General features: G+C 36.7%; 1 protein-coding gene across 1 annotated transcript; it reads right to left on the bottom strand.

The window, feature by feature from the left end:
- Positions 1 to 585: 585 nt before the first annotated feature.
- Positions 586 to 13,171, bottom strand: LDLRAD1 (low density lipoprotein receptor class A domain containing 1). Its single transcript, XM_070939531.1, has 6 exons — positions 13,151 to 13,171; positions 12,658 to 12,712; positions 10,223 to 10,384; positions 7,730 to 7,867; positions 3,559 to 3,687; positions 586 to 1,094 (listed from the first exon to the last, which is right to left on the bottom strand). Exons 1-6 carry the CDS (start codon positions 13,169 to 13,171, stop codon positions 946 to 948), a joined length of 654 nt encoding a protein of 217 aa, XP_070795632.1. The 3' UTR covers positions 586 to 945.
- Positions 13,172 to 15,454: the final 2,283 nt, after the last annotated feature.

The raw sequence follows: 15,454 nt of genomic DNA, 5'->3' as shown, positions 1-15,454 counted from the left end.
ATAGAGATAGGTTCCCTGCCAAAGTTTAGCAAGTTTGGCTTACAGCTGAATAAAAGCAGCACCCAGAACTATCAGGTGGAGCCCTGAGGGTCAAAGTTTACAGTAGCATGATAGTTAAGTGAATCTGGCTTCCCCATTGACTTTGCTTGTCAGAAGTTTGCAAAAGCTGATCACATGATCCCAGGCAACTGTCATAAATATGAACCAGTTTCCAAGCATCTGAATTTTGATCATGTGACCATGGGAATGCTACAACGGTCATAAGTGTGAAAAAGTGAATGAGTCACTTTTTTCAGTACTGTTGTAACTTTGAACGGTCACTAAATGAACTCTTGTAAGTTGAGGACTACCTATATTAAAGTAAGTTGCTCTGAAAAGAATCTCAAATATTTAGGGATGTGGGAGGGGGCATTCATAAACATGGCAGCCTTTTCTTTGCATATAATTATGTGGTTTCTTTCCCTTTTTTTTTCTAGCTAGTATGTCTCCTGGCCTGCCATCTAAATATCAGACGTGGCTCTTCTGTATATTTATAAACTCATAAACAACTGAAGCTGATATAAGGTGAAAGTTCATAACCTCTGATTTACAAATAAGAAAGTGCTTTATTGGTACATGGGCATCTGTGCAAGATTTGAAGATTATAAAGACTGAATTTAAGCAAGTTGCTGATCCGGAAACAGCAGTGTCAGGCTCTGTGACAAACTGAATGAAAACCAAAATCCTCTTGTCTGTCATGGATGAATGGCTTCACTGTGAGAACTAGGTGAATGCAGAGCAAAATAAACGGCCCCTGCCACCAAGCAGGGCAAATGCTGTGTAGAGCAACAACACTGAATAAAACATTCTTTGTGAGGTCCCTTTAAAATTATCTGCAATTCCACAACAGCCTGGTTCTCTGTGGATTGTTTTTTAGTTTCTCCAAGGTTATGGTTCATCCTCTGCTTATCTTGTACAGAGGTATTCATCAGACCAGTCAAAGCAGTGTTGTATTCCATCTCGGCAAAAACTTCTAGGAATGCAGGTACAATAATCATAGAAGACCACCAGGGTACAACTCCAAGACTCAGATCCACAAGGAGGACAGTTGGCTTCTACAAGATTAAAAATACACACACATGAACTCAAATAATAAGATGTTACTTTCCAAAAATCATACAGTGGTTGGTGGGTAATCCTACCTATGCCCCCACCCAGAACTCTGAAACATTGGCTGTGGGCAGTGCTTACTTAGACTTATGAGAATTCTAGCCGTAACACATCTGAAAGGCTCAAGATTAGAGACATCGTATGCCGAAGAAAATTCTGAGTCTTTTAAATATATTGATGTCAATGCAATCTCTTGATCTTATTTACAAAGCTATTTCAGGGAAAAAATCGTGTTGGTCAGCAAAAACATAGCAACACACAGCATTTTACATTCCATTGTGCTTCCTAGTCAAACATGATCTGCCAGTTTTGGCAGAGTAATATATATGCCTTGAATATATTAGGCCTGTATGCAGTGGTGAAATCCAAATTTTTTTACTACCAGTTCTGTGGACGTGGCTTGGTGGGCGTGACAGGGGAAGGATACTGCAAAATCTCCATTCCCACCCCACTCCTGGGGGAAGGATATTGCAAAATCTCCATTCCCACCCCACTCTGGGGCCAGACAGAGGTGGTATTTGCCGGTTCTCTGAACTGCTCAAAATTTCTGCAATCGGTTCTCCAGAACCTGTCAGAACCTGCTGGATTTCATCCCTGCCTGTATGCTGTGGCAGAACATGTACAGAAAAGAAAGCAATGCATAGACCATAATGGAACAGGTATTCTTAAAAACCCTTAGTGGGAGCTGATCAATTTATAATTACGGGTAGTCTTCAACTTACGACTGCAATTGAGACCAGAATTTATCTTGCTAAGTGAGAAATTTGCCCCATTTTATGACTTCAATTTTTTTTTGCCACCTTCATTAAGTGAATCACTGTTGTTAAATTAATAACACATTAAATGAATCTGGCTTCTGCATTGACTTTGCTTGTCAGAAGGTCACAAAAGATGATCATATGACCCCAAGATACTGCAACGGTCATAATTATGAGCTAGTTATCAAGCATCCGATTTTAATTCAGGTGGGGATGCTGCAATGGCCATAAGTCCACCAAGAGCCTGGTGGCGCAGCAGACCAATAGCCTGTTATTATCATTCAGCTGCCTGCAATTACTGCTAGTTCAAATCTCCCCAGGCTCAAGGTTGACTCAGCCTTCCATCCTTTCTAAGGTAGGTAAATTGAGGACCCAGTTTGTGGGGGCAATAAACTGACTTTGTATAAATATACAAAAGTATGAAGGCTATTGCTTAACGCATTGTAAGCTGCCCTGAGTCTCCGGAGAAGGGCGGCATATAAATCAAATTAAAAAAAAAAGTGTGAAAAATGGTCACAAGTCACTTTTTTCAATGCCATTGTAACTTTGAATGGTCACTAAATGAACTGTTGTAAGTCGAGGACTACCTGTAAAGCCATCCATAAACTCTGGCTTATTGTTCTGTCCCCGTCCCACACGCACACACACCAACAGACGTCCAAGATTTAAAAACCAAACCAGCCGACAAAATCCTTTTCCTTATGATAACGGAACTTGGCAGCAACCTAGTGGCTGCCTGCCAAGAGTTTATTACTCACGAAGGGAAGAGATAACTTCTCTCCGCTTCTAGTACATCAAAGTAAAATGTTCAATAATTACAGAGTAAATCAAGTCCAAGTATTATCCAGCAAAGCCTATAGCAAAAGTCCGGCAATGCAGAATGGCATGGAAGCTTTCAGCTTTGTTCATCACAAGGCTTGACTGGTCACCACGCTTCCTTTTATACCCTGTGGGGTGTGGTCCAGTGACTCAACCTAATCTCAGGCACGCCTTTTCTTCTGTTGTGCGCGCTTATCTCTGCGATGCTGGCGTGGATCCAGCCAAGACTCATTACTCTCATCACTGTCCACCTGTGGCTGCGTGGACGTGCTTGGCCCCGGCCCTATCTCTTGCCCTTCGGCGGACACCGAAGGCATTGCCAAAGAGGAGGGTCCTGGAGAGGGAGGCCTTGCCAACTCCTCTCCTTCACTCTCGGAGTCCTCTCCTGCCGATGACACAGGCTCAGGTAACGGAGCCACAACACTTATGGCCTTGAAATGGAGATGAGCACTGTCCCTCCTAGAGTTGGCAATGACTAGAAGAGTAAAATTCACAGGGACTCATTTCCTTATGGAGCTAACTCTTTTCTCATCCACTGGCCAGAAAGTCAAAGGACTTGCATAAGGAAGAACATCAGCAAAACAGGAACATACCAGCTAGAACCGCATAGTTCTATGCTGTGTTACACTTGATTCCTTTGCTCTGGACTTGAATAACCAGTCTTCTGTTTCCCCTCTGTTGTATATGTTTGTGTATGAGTGTGTCTCTCTCTGTGTGTGTGTTAAGGGCAAGGTCAACTAATGCAAAACACTTTGGGAGACAACAAAAGCTTTAAAATATTCATTTATATTTAAAACCTTAATTTTATTTTTTCAGCAAATAAAGGACTCACGTGACCCTATTTCATCAGAACAATCTCCACAATCATTAAATCCGTTACACCTTTTGTCTGCGTAGATCCAAAGCCTGCGATTCTTGCAATAAAATATCAAGTGTCCAGGAAGGCTTTTTGGCAAATCACCTACCAAAACAAACAAATGTAAGCTAAAAAGAAGTTTCCTTACAATGTGACCTGTCAAAGAAAAAATATTATACTAACAAATAAATCCAGACCTGTCAAGTATCAATACTTCAGTACTGAAGAAAAATATAAGGGATATCCTGGCAATATTGATGGAACACTGATTTTGCTTAGAAATGCAAGCTATTGGGTGTTGAAATATTTATTGCAGAATACATTTTATGATTTAAAAAAAAAACTTAATTATTTCAGTTGCTGTTTTTGGTTTAAAACTTTCGGATGCCAAATTTAAATATTTTTATATACTGATTGTTAATTCTAAAGTGTATCTAGAAAAAAAATCCAGTTTTGCTTAGTTAAACTGTTCCCTTGAATTCTGAACTGTTTTTCACCTATGAGCATGGCCTTTTAGAGAGTACTGTACAAAAGCAGAGATTCCTGATAAAATGAGCTTGCATGCCAAAATAGGATGCGTTGATCAAACTTGCGGTTTGTGCAATGGTTTATTAAATAATCCATAATTGCCTGTGTTCACACAATATACTAAGCCAAAACCAAGCAAACAAATCATACTAAATCACGGCCCATGGGCCAGATACGTCACACACTGGCCACACCACACCCAGTTTAGCGAAGGGGGGGAAAGTCATGATATAATGTGATGCGGCCATGACAATGTGAGTTTGACACCTGTGCACTAGATGAATACCCATAGCATGTTCAACTCTAAAAGGAGTTTACTGTCAGAAGAATATTCTAGTCCAAATCTCAGCTGGAATTGTGTAAAAGTGACATGGGATTCAGCTCAGGGGTGGGTTCTAAAAATTTTTTACTACTGGTTCTGTGGGCATGGCTTATTTTGTGGGTGTGTCTTGATGGTCATGTGACAGTAGGCATGGCTTGATGGTCATGTGACTGGGTAGGCGTGGCCAACTCAATGTCACTCATGTCAAGGGGTGCCTTGCCTGGCCCCTCCCCTCCCAGCCATTCCTTGTCACACCCAGCCTCAACGTATCTATAGTTCTGTAAAAATGTTGTTCACCTTTTTTCAACTGTATTGCCTACATACTACATCCTTTCATGGAACACTGAAAGGAGGAAATGGCTCACATGCTTTGCCCAAGAGTGTGATAGGCAACAGGCTTTTAAGGGGCTCCCAGAAAGAAAGGGGGGCCCAATGTATTTTCCAAAGCACCAGAAGGCAAAACAAGAAGCAATGGATGGAAACTGAACAAAGAAAGAAGCAACCTAAAACTGAGGAGAAACTTCCTGACAGTGTGAACCAATATAGGTGCAGAAATATTTCAGTCATAATTTCACATATAAAATAGCCATTCGTGTAATACAACCTGCATATTGTTCAAAACAGTATTATGGCTGATGTTTGACAGCAAGCCTAAAAGTCAAAGATTACAAGAGTGCTTCTTTCTCTGTATGTATACAAAACATCACATACCAGGAATAGAATATTAAGATGGACTTTCAGCTGCTTGAAGAGGAAGAAATTTATTCAAGAACACAGAAGCAGCACTTGAGGTAGCTACAATTTGGGGTACAGAGACTAGAAATATTTATAGGAGAGATGGTCCTTTGTGAGGTGTATGTGAATGTGCCCTTGTTTGGTAGATGTGCAGGCCTGATGGAAAAGTTCCTATCTTACTTTGCTTAGTGTGTAAATCTTTTCCCTTTGGTGTGTGCCTACGTGCTGACTTTTGATGCCTTTTCTGTGTACCCAGGGAAACTCTGTATTGGAAAAGGGTTTTCCCTGTCTGCTATTATTTGCCAGATTAATTAGTTTAGCCTCGTCATGATATCAATGGAGGAAGTGGATTAGCAATCTTTGCAACATTGTATTGACTTTGTTTACAACATAGTATTCTAGTTTCAGTTACTTGTGGTCAAGTTAATGATCAAAAGAAGGGTTAGAGACAGTATAGGAATAAATCTAATTTTGAATTAAAATTCTTTCCATATTATAACTCATTATTGCTCAGACATGTTAAGACAAAGGCTGACTTCTCACAACCCTCTAAATCATAAACTACGACATAATTCCAGTTCAATCTAAGATGTCAAGTCAGTATGCCTTAGTCTGAATGTAGCTTCTGAAAAAAGTGGAAAGAAAGAATGTGTGAGGTGGGACAGTGATCAACACCTATTGATACATTTCATTTAGAATCAACTTCTCAGATCAAATCTGTTAATTGTAATCTTAAAACAAAATGGAACAATTTTTCAAAAAGGGACAACCAGAGTTTGCAGTGGTAAGGCTAAAGAAATGCAGAATATTTGAATCTTGTTTTTGACTATAGCCTAATTTTAATTTAAAACATAATGTTCAAATATGACGTAAGCTATCCAAAGTCAGTGAGAAGTTCTTCTAACTTCTCATTTCCTGCAGTCCTTTGCTGTATTTTCCTGAACTATGGTAGCAGATTTTTTAAAAAAATCCCAATGGGCTCATCTTCAAATAATTACATAGTAAAACCTGGTTGACCATATGGATTGGGGACAAGATGGAGAAAAATGAATTGGGGCAGAGGATGAATGCAAACAAGATTTGACACAAAAGCACAAACTTCCATATTCTTAGCAGAACAACACAACTGTATGAAAACTATTTGCTGAAATGAGAAAGATGCACAGATACATCAGAAGAAATCAAAGAGGTCTGAGATAATTTTATTCTTGATTCATTTCTGGTAGTTATTATAATGTTTCTGTTTCAAAAAGTACAGCAACTTATGTTACTATAGATAGTTGTCAGTTTAGGATTACAATTGAGGCCATAATTTCTATTGCTAAGCAAGAAAGTTGCTGATTGAATTTTTCCCTATTTTATGACCTTTTTTTGCCACAGCTGTTAAGTGAAGTGTAGTTGTTAAGCTAGTAACATGATTGTTAAGTGAATCTGGCTTCCCCATTGACTTTGCTTGTCAGAAGGTCGAAAAAGATGATCACCTGACTCTGGGCCACTGCAACTGGCATAAATACATGCCAGTTGCCAAGCATCTAATTTTGATCATGTGACCAAGGGAATGCTACAATGGTGGTAAGTGAAAAGTGGTCATAAGTCATGTTTTTTTCAGTGCCACTGTAACTTCGAATGGTCATTAAATGAATGGTTGTAAGTTCAGGATTATCTGTACTATATATGTTTAGCGTTTCAGTAATACTGTGCTTACCCTGATATTATGGGCTCTCTTTTCAGCTTAGGTAGTGTTTATATTATTTGCTAGAGCAGTGGAATAAAGGGATCTTATTTAGAAAAAGAATATTAGATTCAATTGAAAATCACAAATATTCAAATTCAGATGTTATTGGGGAGAAATTACTCAAGATATTATGCAACTTACTATTCAGGCTGTTCAAATGTCCTTAAAGTCATATAGAAATTAATGTGCAAATGAACTAACATATTTGCATATTAATTTCTATATTGCTTTAAGAACACTTGTACACCAGTTTTGGACCTTGAGATCTTGTAGCCCTATAGTAAGCCAGTTGTTTGCTTTAAGATATAGCATAAATGACCAAACATTCCCTTCTAAATAGAAATAATAACATGATACATTAAAACTGCAGAATATATAATCGCATATTCTTTACAAGGAGTCTAAGACAAGGGTAACAAACTCAAGGCCCGGAGCTGGATCCGGCCTGTGGGATGCTTAGGTTTGGCCCAGGGACTGCCCTGGAAACAGCAAAGAACTGGCCCACAATGCCACTGCCAGTGAAAACAGAGCTTGTGAGGGCCACATGTGAGCTCCGTTTTCGCTGGCAGAGAGTTGCGGAATGCCATTGCAGTCGAAAACGGAGCTCAGGAGCCTGTTTTCACTGGCAGAGCACTTGGGCCACCACAGGCACCCCTGACACAAGTGACGTCGAGCTGGCCACACCCACCGCGGTCACCCAAGGTCAAACATAACCCTGATGCAGCCCTCAATGAAATCGAGTTTGACACTCCTGGTCTAAGATATCCTAGAGAAAAATATTGTGATATGAAGAAGACAAGAGGAAGGACACAACATAAAGCTCTTACTACATAATGCTTCTTGCTCATCTTCCCCATTGGCACAATTTTGTCTTGTGTCACAAACTTCACTGGCTGAAATGCAGGTCTCTCTGTTATCACATAAAAAGCCTGTCTGCTTACTGGTAGTCACACATAAACGGTTAACTGAAAAATAAAACCAAGAGCGAACAAATTGTAAATACTGACACTCAATAATCAGAACTAACAGTACTGCAGTATATACCTCTATGAAATTTGATGCAATTCAAATTGAGGTTTTAGATCTACATGTATAATTAATCTTCAGATACTATAATTCCTTCTTTCCATTTTTCTATTAAAACTGAATTTAACATAATTTCTTCAGAACTATCACAGAACAAGTTGACACTTACTAAGACTCTGGGCAGTATACAAAGTTAAAACCACAAAGAACAGTACTGTACAACAAATAGTCAAAAATTATACAACAAATACTCAAAAATTAAAAGCAGTAAAACCATCAAAACTATAAAATGTCATTTGCAGAGGAGCATAGTTAGTCTGTCTAACCAGTGGTGGGTTTCAAATTTTTTTACTACCAGTTCTGTGGGTGTGGCTTGGTGGGCATGGCATGGCTTGGTGGGTGTGGCTTGGTGGGCGTGGCAGGGGAAGGATACTGTAAAATCTCCATTCCCTCTCCCATCCAGGGGAAGGTTACTGCAAAATCCCCATTTCCTCCCGATCAGCTGGGACTTGGGAGGCAGAAAATAGATGGGGGCGGGGCCAGTCAGAATTTTTACTACCAGTTCTCCGAACTACTCAAAATTTCCTGTGGTCATGTGACCAGGTTTTACAATGTTTTTGCCAAAATCCAGCATTTACTTCTGGTTTTCAGCAAATCCAGCTATAGTGAACAATTGGTTCGTTTAATGACTTAATCACTTAATGACTGCTGCAAAAGTTGTCTAATCAGTTTGGTCATATGGGTGACCCATTTAAGATCATTACGGCTGTAAAGGGCAGGTTCCATTACTGTTGCTAGTCAAGGAATACCTATAAAAAGCCAGTTATATAATATTGTAACAGATATCATGTTAATTATATCATGGTAAAAGCAACTTTGAACTTAGAGCAGCATGAGAATTAAAGGAGAATTCGTCTACTTGGAAAAAAAAAAAACTAACTACATCTACATACATTTCATATATGTCCTACAAAGCATTGAGCACTTGGTGTTTTGACAGTCACAATATTAATTTTATTAGATCATGTACCTTTTAGTGGCAGTCAAATTCATCTTCAAAAGGTGTGAAACTTGATGCAAATTGCAAACTGACAGTATATCAAAGTGGAATTATTAACACTCATTTAGATAAATGTTGGCCAATTATATTATGGATGTCACAGCATCCGACTCAAAAAAGCAGTTTGGATAATTATATAGCTGACATACAATTAAGAGATTTGTCCTATCTCTCATCTAATAAGTCTCTTTTATACTCTACTACAGCATGTATAAACATAGAAAGGTTATGTAAGGTGACTCTGCCACCTTCACCCTGATCTTCCCAGTTTAAGGAAGGAAATCTGGAAGGAAGGTTGCATCCAACTGATGTACTGATAACCTTAGAATCTCATTTTAGACCTTCCCACTTAAATGGGTAAATGAGGGATGGAGTGAGACAAAAATAGTATATGAGGCTGCACTACCTTCACTGCTTATGATAATGACATGTTGTCCTGCATAACATAAATGTGGTATTCCATAAACTTAGTTTTTTTTAAAGAAATAGATGCATTTTTATTAAGAGGGAAATAATATTCTTTAGATGTATCATTTAGCTTCCCTAGATTTAGTGGACGTAGTTTAGTCTAAATCCACCATAACAATGTTGCCATGCTCATGTCAGTTGGGCAGAGAAAGAGGTGATCAAGTGATTTATTTATGGGTTGTATGTTGATTTATTTGAGTACAGATACAGCTTTGCCCAGAAACTAAACAGGATCAGGGCTGGTTTGTTAGACTAGGAAACACTAAAAGATGGCATGACAAAACATGTCCATCCTATTGCCAAGAAAACTGCATGGTTATGTTTGAAAAGTCAATAGTGACTCAAAAGAGACTTACTGATGCTAGGTCATAAGGCTAGAATAGTCATTTCTAGCATCTAGCTGCAACCATGGCAACACTGTTTTGAGATGAGAGTATCTGAATCAGTCCATAGACATCTATTTATGGAAGATACATATAATATTAAATTAAAAAAAACATTCACTATGTAAATGTTACAATCAATAGATATTTCCCTGACAGCGAAACTTTACAAAGAGCACAGAAAGCATATGAGTCCCTCTAAAGTGGTTACCGATGACATATCAAACCGTGCTTTAAAAATGTCCATTACTGGTTATATTGATAAACAATTTAAGTTCTTCTTTGAACTATCTCTCTCTTGATATTTCAGACAACACTGTCACCATCCAACATACTGAAAGAGCCATGATTCAGACTAAAACTGAAATCTGGAAATAACTGACCTGGGGTAGGAGGAGGAATGCCGACAATCACAGTCAATGCGATGATGGCAATGATTATACCAAGTATAATAAGACTAATGGCAGATACACAGATGCATCGTCGTGTACAAAGGGTCCATGAAAAACACTTTCTGCAGCAGTCCAATTGGTCAAGAGTGGGACCTGCTATTGAAAGAAAACTACTGCAAAATTCATGCGCATATTATTGGCTTCCACCAGCTCCCAACAATTAATTCCTTTCTAAAAGACCTACATAAGACCATTGGAGTGGCATGGGGGAAATACATGGATTCTAACCATCATTGCAATTTACTCCATATCATGAGCAGCGCTTGCCTGATCGTGGCAGATCACAAAAATGTAAGCAACTTGGACCTGATTGGATTCTGCGAGGGAGATTACTAGGAATGCCAGGGCTGTAGCTCGATGGGAAATTTAAAAAAATAACATCCCTTTAATTGTATCTATTGTATAATATAATTGTATAAACGTTCCCTTTAATTGTATTCATTTTATGTATTTAATTCATGCTTATACATATATATATATATATATATATATATATATATATATATATTATTTAATATGTACTCGACAAATAAATAAATAAAAATAAATCATGAAGATGTCAGTGTCAAAACACTTCTGTATCATTGCCAGGAAAACAACAGAGAAGTTAGCCATCATCTGAACTTGATTTGCAGGAGACTTTACTTTTTCCTTCATATAAAATATTCAGTATATCCTTAAAAGTCTTTGCTCTTGTCATGGACCATATGATCTATTCACATTAAAAATAAAGCCTGCAGAGCTGCATGAATTTTGTAATGTTTTAATTTATCCAAATCTCTTAAAGCAAAATCTAATGCAGTGTTTCTCAGTTTCAGGATCTTTATAGGTGGACTTCACACTGGCTGGGAAATTTTAGGAATTGAAGTCCATCCCATCTTAAAGTTGCTGAAATTGAGAAACACTCATCTAATGGGACTTCCTTTTGCCTTAATGTCATGGAACACAAAGACTATTTTGTTCAGCTGGACTCCAAATTGGTCTTCATCAAATTATATGGTAAATCTAATAAACAAATACATTTGTCTTTTACGCCATTTATTTTAGAAAATTAGGGTCCTTATTCAGACAATATTCTTTAGGTTGTTTGGAAGATATTTTTTTAACCTCCTGTTTGTAATCTTCTTTCCTAAATGGACAGATTGAAGACTGAATCTGATTCTTTTGTAGGTAAAGGATGTGTTCCAAGCTATGCCTCTTGTGCAATTAACACTACAAGAAAACTAAGGAAATAAACAGGATTCCAAGCCCGAGAGAAATATACTTATCACATTTTGGGGTTTAGTTTTCCAATCTTGAAGTAGCTTAACAGAGAATAAATTTCTCAATATTTCTACTGTTATTCTGTACCGATGAGTGATATCAGATCCTTCCATTGATGTTATTCAGAGGAAAATCGTGCCATTTATTTTTCCCATTTCCTTCTCAAGTGCATATGTCTCTTTTTCTTTAGTGTAGATATGGATGAACGTACCATCCTACAGACCTTTAGAAAGGCAGGGAAGACATGCTTCTTTTCTTGTATGACAGATCAAGTGTGTAGAGACCCACGCTGAGGAATTATAATATACCTCTGCCCCAAGCACCTCTTTTTATTTTTGTTTATTAGCTTTTAATTGTATATGCTGATTTTGTATTTGTTGGTTATGATTTTTTCCCTTTTTGTATGTCTTGTGTGAGTTGGGTGGCCATATAAATGTTTTAGAAAAATTAAGTAAAATAATAACTGTTATCCTTTTATAATGCTATGAGTCTATCCTGAAATTCTACAAAGTCTCTTACTCAAAATTGTAAAATGCTAGTACATCCTTGTACAATTTCTTGTCTTCCAGTTGTTTTGCACTATCACTGACAGAATCCTCAGCTAGTAGGATTGGGAATATATGCATATAAAGAAGTGAAAAATGAATAATATTTAAAAATGCTATCCTGTTTTCCATTTGTACAGCCACATTTTCCATCTGTCCATCCATCCATCTATCCATCCACTATTCTAGTATCTTGGAAAATGTAGTAATAGTTACACTTAAATCACAAATGTTGTTAAATTGATTAAATTAACATTTAATATGGAATTAGATAATGATACCTCTCTCTGTTTCAAGTTTCATAATATAATATACATTTCCTAGTTGTAATCTATGAGAAGTCATTTTTGAATGGGTAGCATTTTCTATTTCTAACATAATTATACACCGTTAACAATTTTCTAATTCAAAACTGTAAAAATTTCATATGACAACATTAACTGTGTGTGTGTATTCGTGTGCTGTGACTGTATTTTCTACTCTCCCCAAAAAATCACTTCAACATACAAAATAAGCATCTAGTACTTTGTCACTGAATAAGTATTCAGAACTTTTTACCTTTCTTATCAGTGAGATGGAATTTGGTTGAACCCAGTGAATCCGTATCAATATTCTATAATTAATAAAAATAAAATAAATATTGAGCCAAGATCTTTAAAACAAGTAACTACTTTAGTAGCTACATCAGTTAAGGCAGTAGATTTGGACTAGGAGGCCAAGTTCAGGAGCTTGAAGATGCATAACCATGAAGCACATTGCAACACTTTTGGGTCATTACACAGGGTATTAATGCTGGGATAAAATTAAAGAAACCTTGAGGGATACAAGAAAAATAACTGAAGTAAATTAAAAAATACTACATCATTATGCATATTTGGAGAACCGTGTAAATATAAAAATATTCAATTATATTTCATTCAACTTTCTGCTACGGTACTAAAGTAACTTGCACATGATATTCTAGCATTTGTAGTTTGTTTGCAGGAAAGAAAAATTGTTATTTAAATCCAATAAGAGTAATTATAATTATCCTAAAGGGATGGCTGATTACCTGTGGGTAAGTTCTGTTCATTTTCTTTCTAGGAGCCGAGCTGGATTATACTGACAAGAAAGAGAAAATTGTTCTGAACATTCAAACATCAGTGTTAAAGTGGTGTTACTACTCAAGACAGAAAGAGGAGCTAGCTTTTATTAAGTGGTGTGTTGATTAAGAGACCAAGCCACCAGATTACATACCTGGGGTTGGGTTACCTGGTTACTAAGAGAAACAAAAGAACAAAAGAGAATGACTCTTTTCTTCTTTTATGTAGGACTTCATCCCCATCATATTGAAGAAAACAGAAGTAAGCACAAAGGGGGGAAAATCCTCTTTAGTTTATGTTGTCCTTTTCAGCCTTCAAAGAAAATTACCAATAATGATTCAGCCACTACTAAACACATACCGGTAAGTAAATTTCATAAATAGCAATAATTTATAGGCAAGAACAAACTAATTGTAGGCAAGAATGATGTTGCTTTGAAAGGTCAGGAAATAAACCAACTTAACTTTTAAATTATTTCTTTATATGTAAAGACAACCATTTGTTAAACAAAACCCCTTTGTAAAGCTATAATGATATAAACACATGATGTGAGCATACTTTTTCGATTTTTGAGTGCTCACCTGTGGCTTTGGTTCTTAATTAGCCAAACCTAGAACTGTTACTGAAGTAGTTCATAGTTGCAATTTTTTAACTGGATTTGTCGCTTTGACCAGTGTAATTTATAACGTAAATGGTATAGGAAAAACACCAATTTAGTTTTTAAATTTGGGATAACCTTTAATGGTATGAGATGTTTAAAAAATTTAAAGAAGATACTTTTTAAACAGCATGGATTTAGCTGTTTGAAATGAACAGAAGTATCTTATTTCTAACAAGTGATTTTCAACTAGATAGCCTCAAGAGCTACATATATCCCCATCATATTGGGGATTACTACATACAGTACAGTACATTAATAGCATCCATATGGTGTTCAGTCTATATGTAACAGATTAATTAATATACAGCCCATTGTCACAGTAACTGGAATTTTAGAAAAAAATAATCTATTTAAATTTTGAGATAAGTATCTATTTGTTTTGCTGTGGAAAGAGTAAAATTGCCTGAAGATCTTTCTGCATTTAAATTTAACCTCAGATTTACTTAAAATAAGTGCAGAGGACTAATTTTGCAGAGGATCTAAATAAAGCATACTGAATAAGCTATAGGATGGAAAGCCGGTGATATGCCTGTGTCAAAATCTTTCTAGAGTTCACATCCCAGTTCAATCTTCCTACCTTGGGGATAATGGCAAATTATGGTACTTCGCCAATGAAATCATTTATCTTCTAGTGAGTGACTCGCATGGTATCTTCACTTCCTAGATACGTTTTTAAAAATCAATACAAATTACACTAAAATTAATTTGGTGCCCAGATTGATAAAGACTAAGCCTTAAACACCTAATTCTATAATTTATTTCTCTGATTAAATTATAGAATTAGGTGTTTAAGCCTCAGTCCTGATCAGTCTCCTTAAAACAGGAGACTTATCACAATACAGTGAAAAACACTCATCTTATTGCAGGTTCTTGGCTAAATTTATTCAAAACCATAGTTCTCATAAGATTTTTCGTATCTTAATTAGCTGGACATCCTTAGGTCCCAGACACATCCACACCGAAATCAGAAGTTCTAGGAAATCACAGCTATGACTTGCTTCAGTGCAGATTATGGAGTTCTGCCAGAATTTAAAATAACTCCAAATGTTCTTATTTCCAGCAAAGAGGGAACGGCCAGAATAATTCTGTGTGTGTGAGCATTTTTTGCCTTGTGAATGTGTAGATTGGGAATATCTACATTCTGCCTGAGATGATCTGTATTGGGAACCACATTCACAATAGATATATTTTGTAGATCTCTACAGTTATGAAAGATTCAGATATCTCACTGTAGCTTAAAACAGATTAATTGAGCATGACTAGGTCAAACTAATTTTGAGGTATAATTTGAAACACATATTTTCTTATTTTGACATATATTTTGAAGCACATATAATTTTATACTTGTTTACATTAGGATCAAAATGATCTTGAAAAGTTGTGACACACAGTATTTTCCTTTTTAAAAAACCCCCGCCAAGAAACCATATTCTCTGTTTTTTCAAATTTTATTCCTGAAGATTCCGAGATGAAGGGCAAAAAATAAAATTCATTCAAATCTAGATTTTCTACTAGTTTTGTCTTTTGATCAGAGGTTCTGGGAATTTTTTTAATTAGCAGGTTCATTAGCTTTTGAAACTTTTGCACTTGTATTTCCTATATCCTATACAAT

This window comes from Pituophis catenifer, unplaced genomic scaffold, assembly GCF_029215685.1.
Source record: "Pituophis catenifer annectens isolate HBS135680 unplaced genomic scaffold, rPitCat1.0.hap2 SCAF_3, whole genome shotgun sequence".
NCBI lineage: Eukaryota > Metazoa > Chordata > Lepidosauria > Squamata > Colubridae > Pituophis > Pituophis catenifer.
The sequence above is the reverse complement of the archived record's forward strand: the minus strand, read 5'-3'. Positions and strand labels throughout refer to the sequence as shown.

Excerpts from the sequence above, each read along its gene's own strand:
- LDLRAD1 (XM_070939531.1), bottom strand. The coding sequence starts at position 13,171 with ATGAACAGAACTTACCCACAG. Across the intron at positions 3,688-7,729 it reads TGAGCAAGAAGCATTATGTA|GTGATTTGCCAAAAAGCCTT; the intron begins GTAAGAGCTTTA and ends TTGTTTTGGTAG. Across the intron at positions 1,095-3,558 it reads TTCTGATGAAATAGGGTCAC|AAGCCAACTGTCCTCCTTGT; the intron begins GTGAGTCCTTTA and ends TTAATCTTGTAG.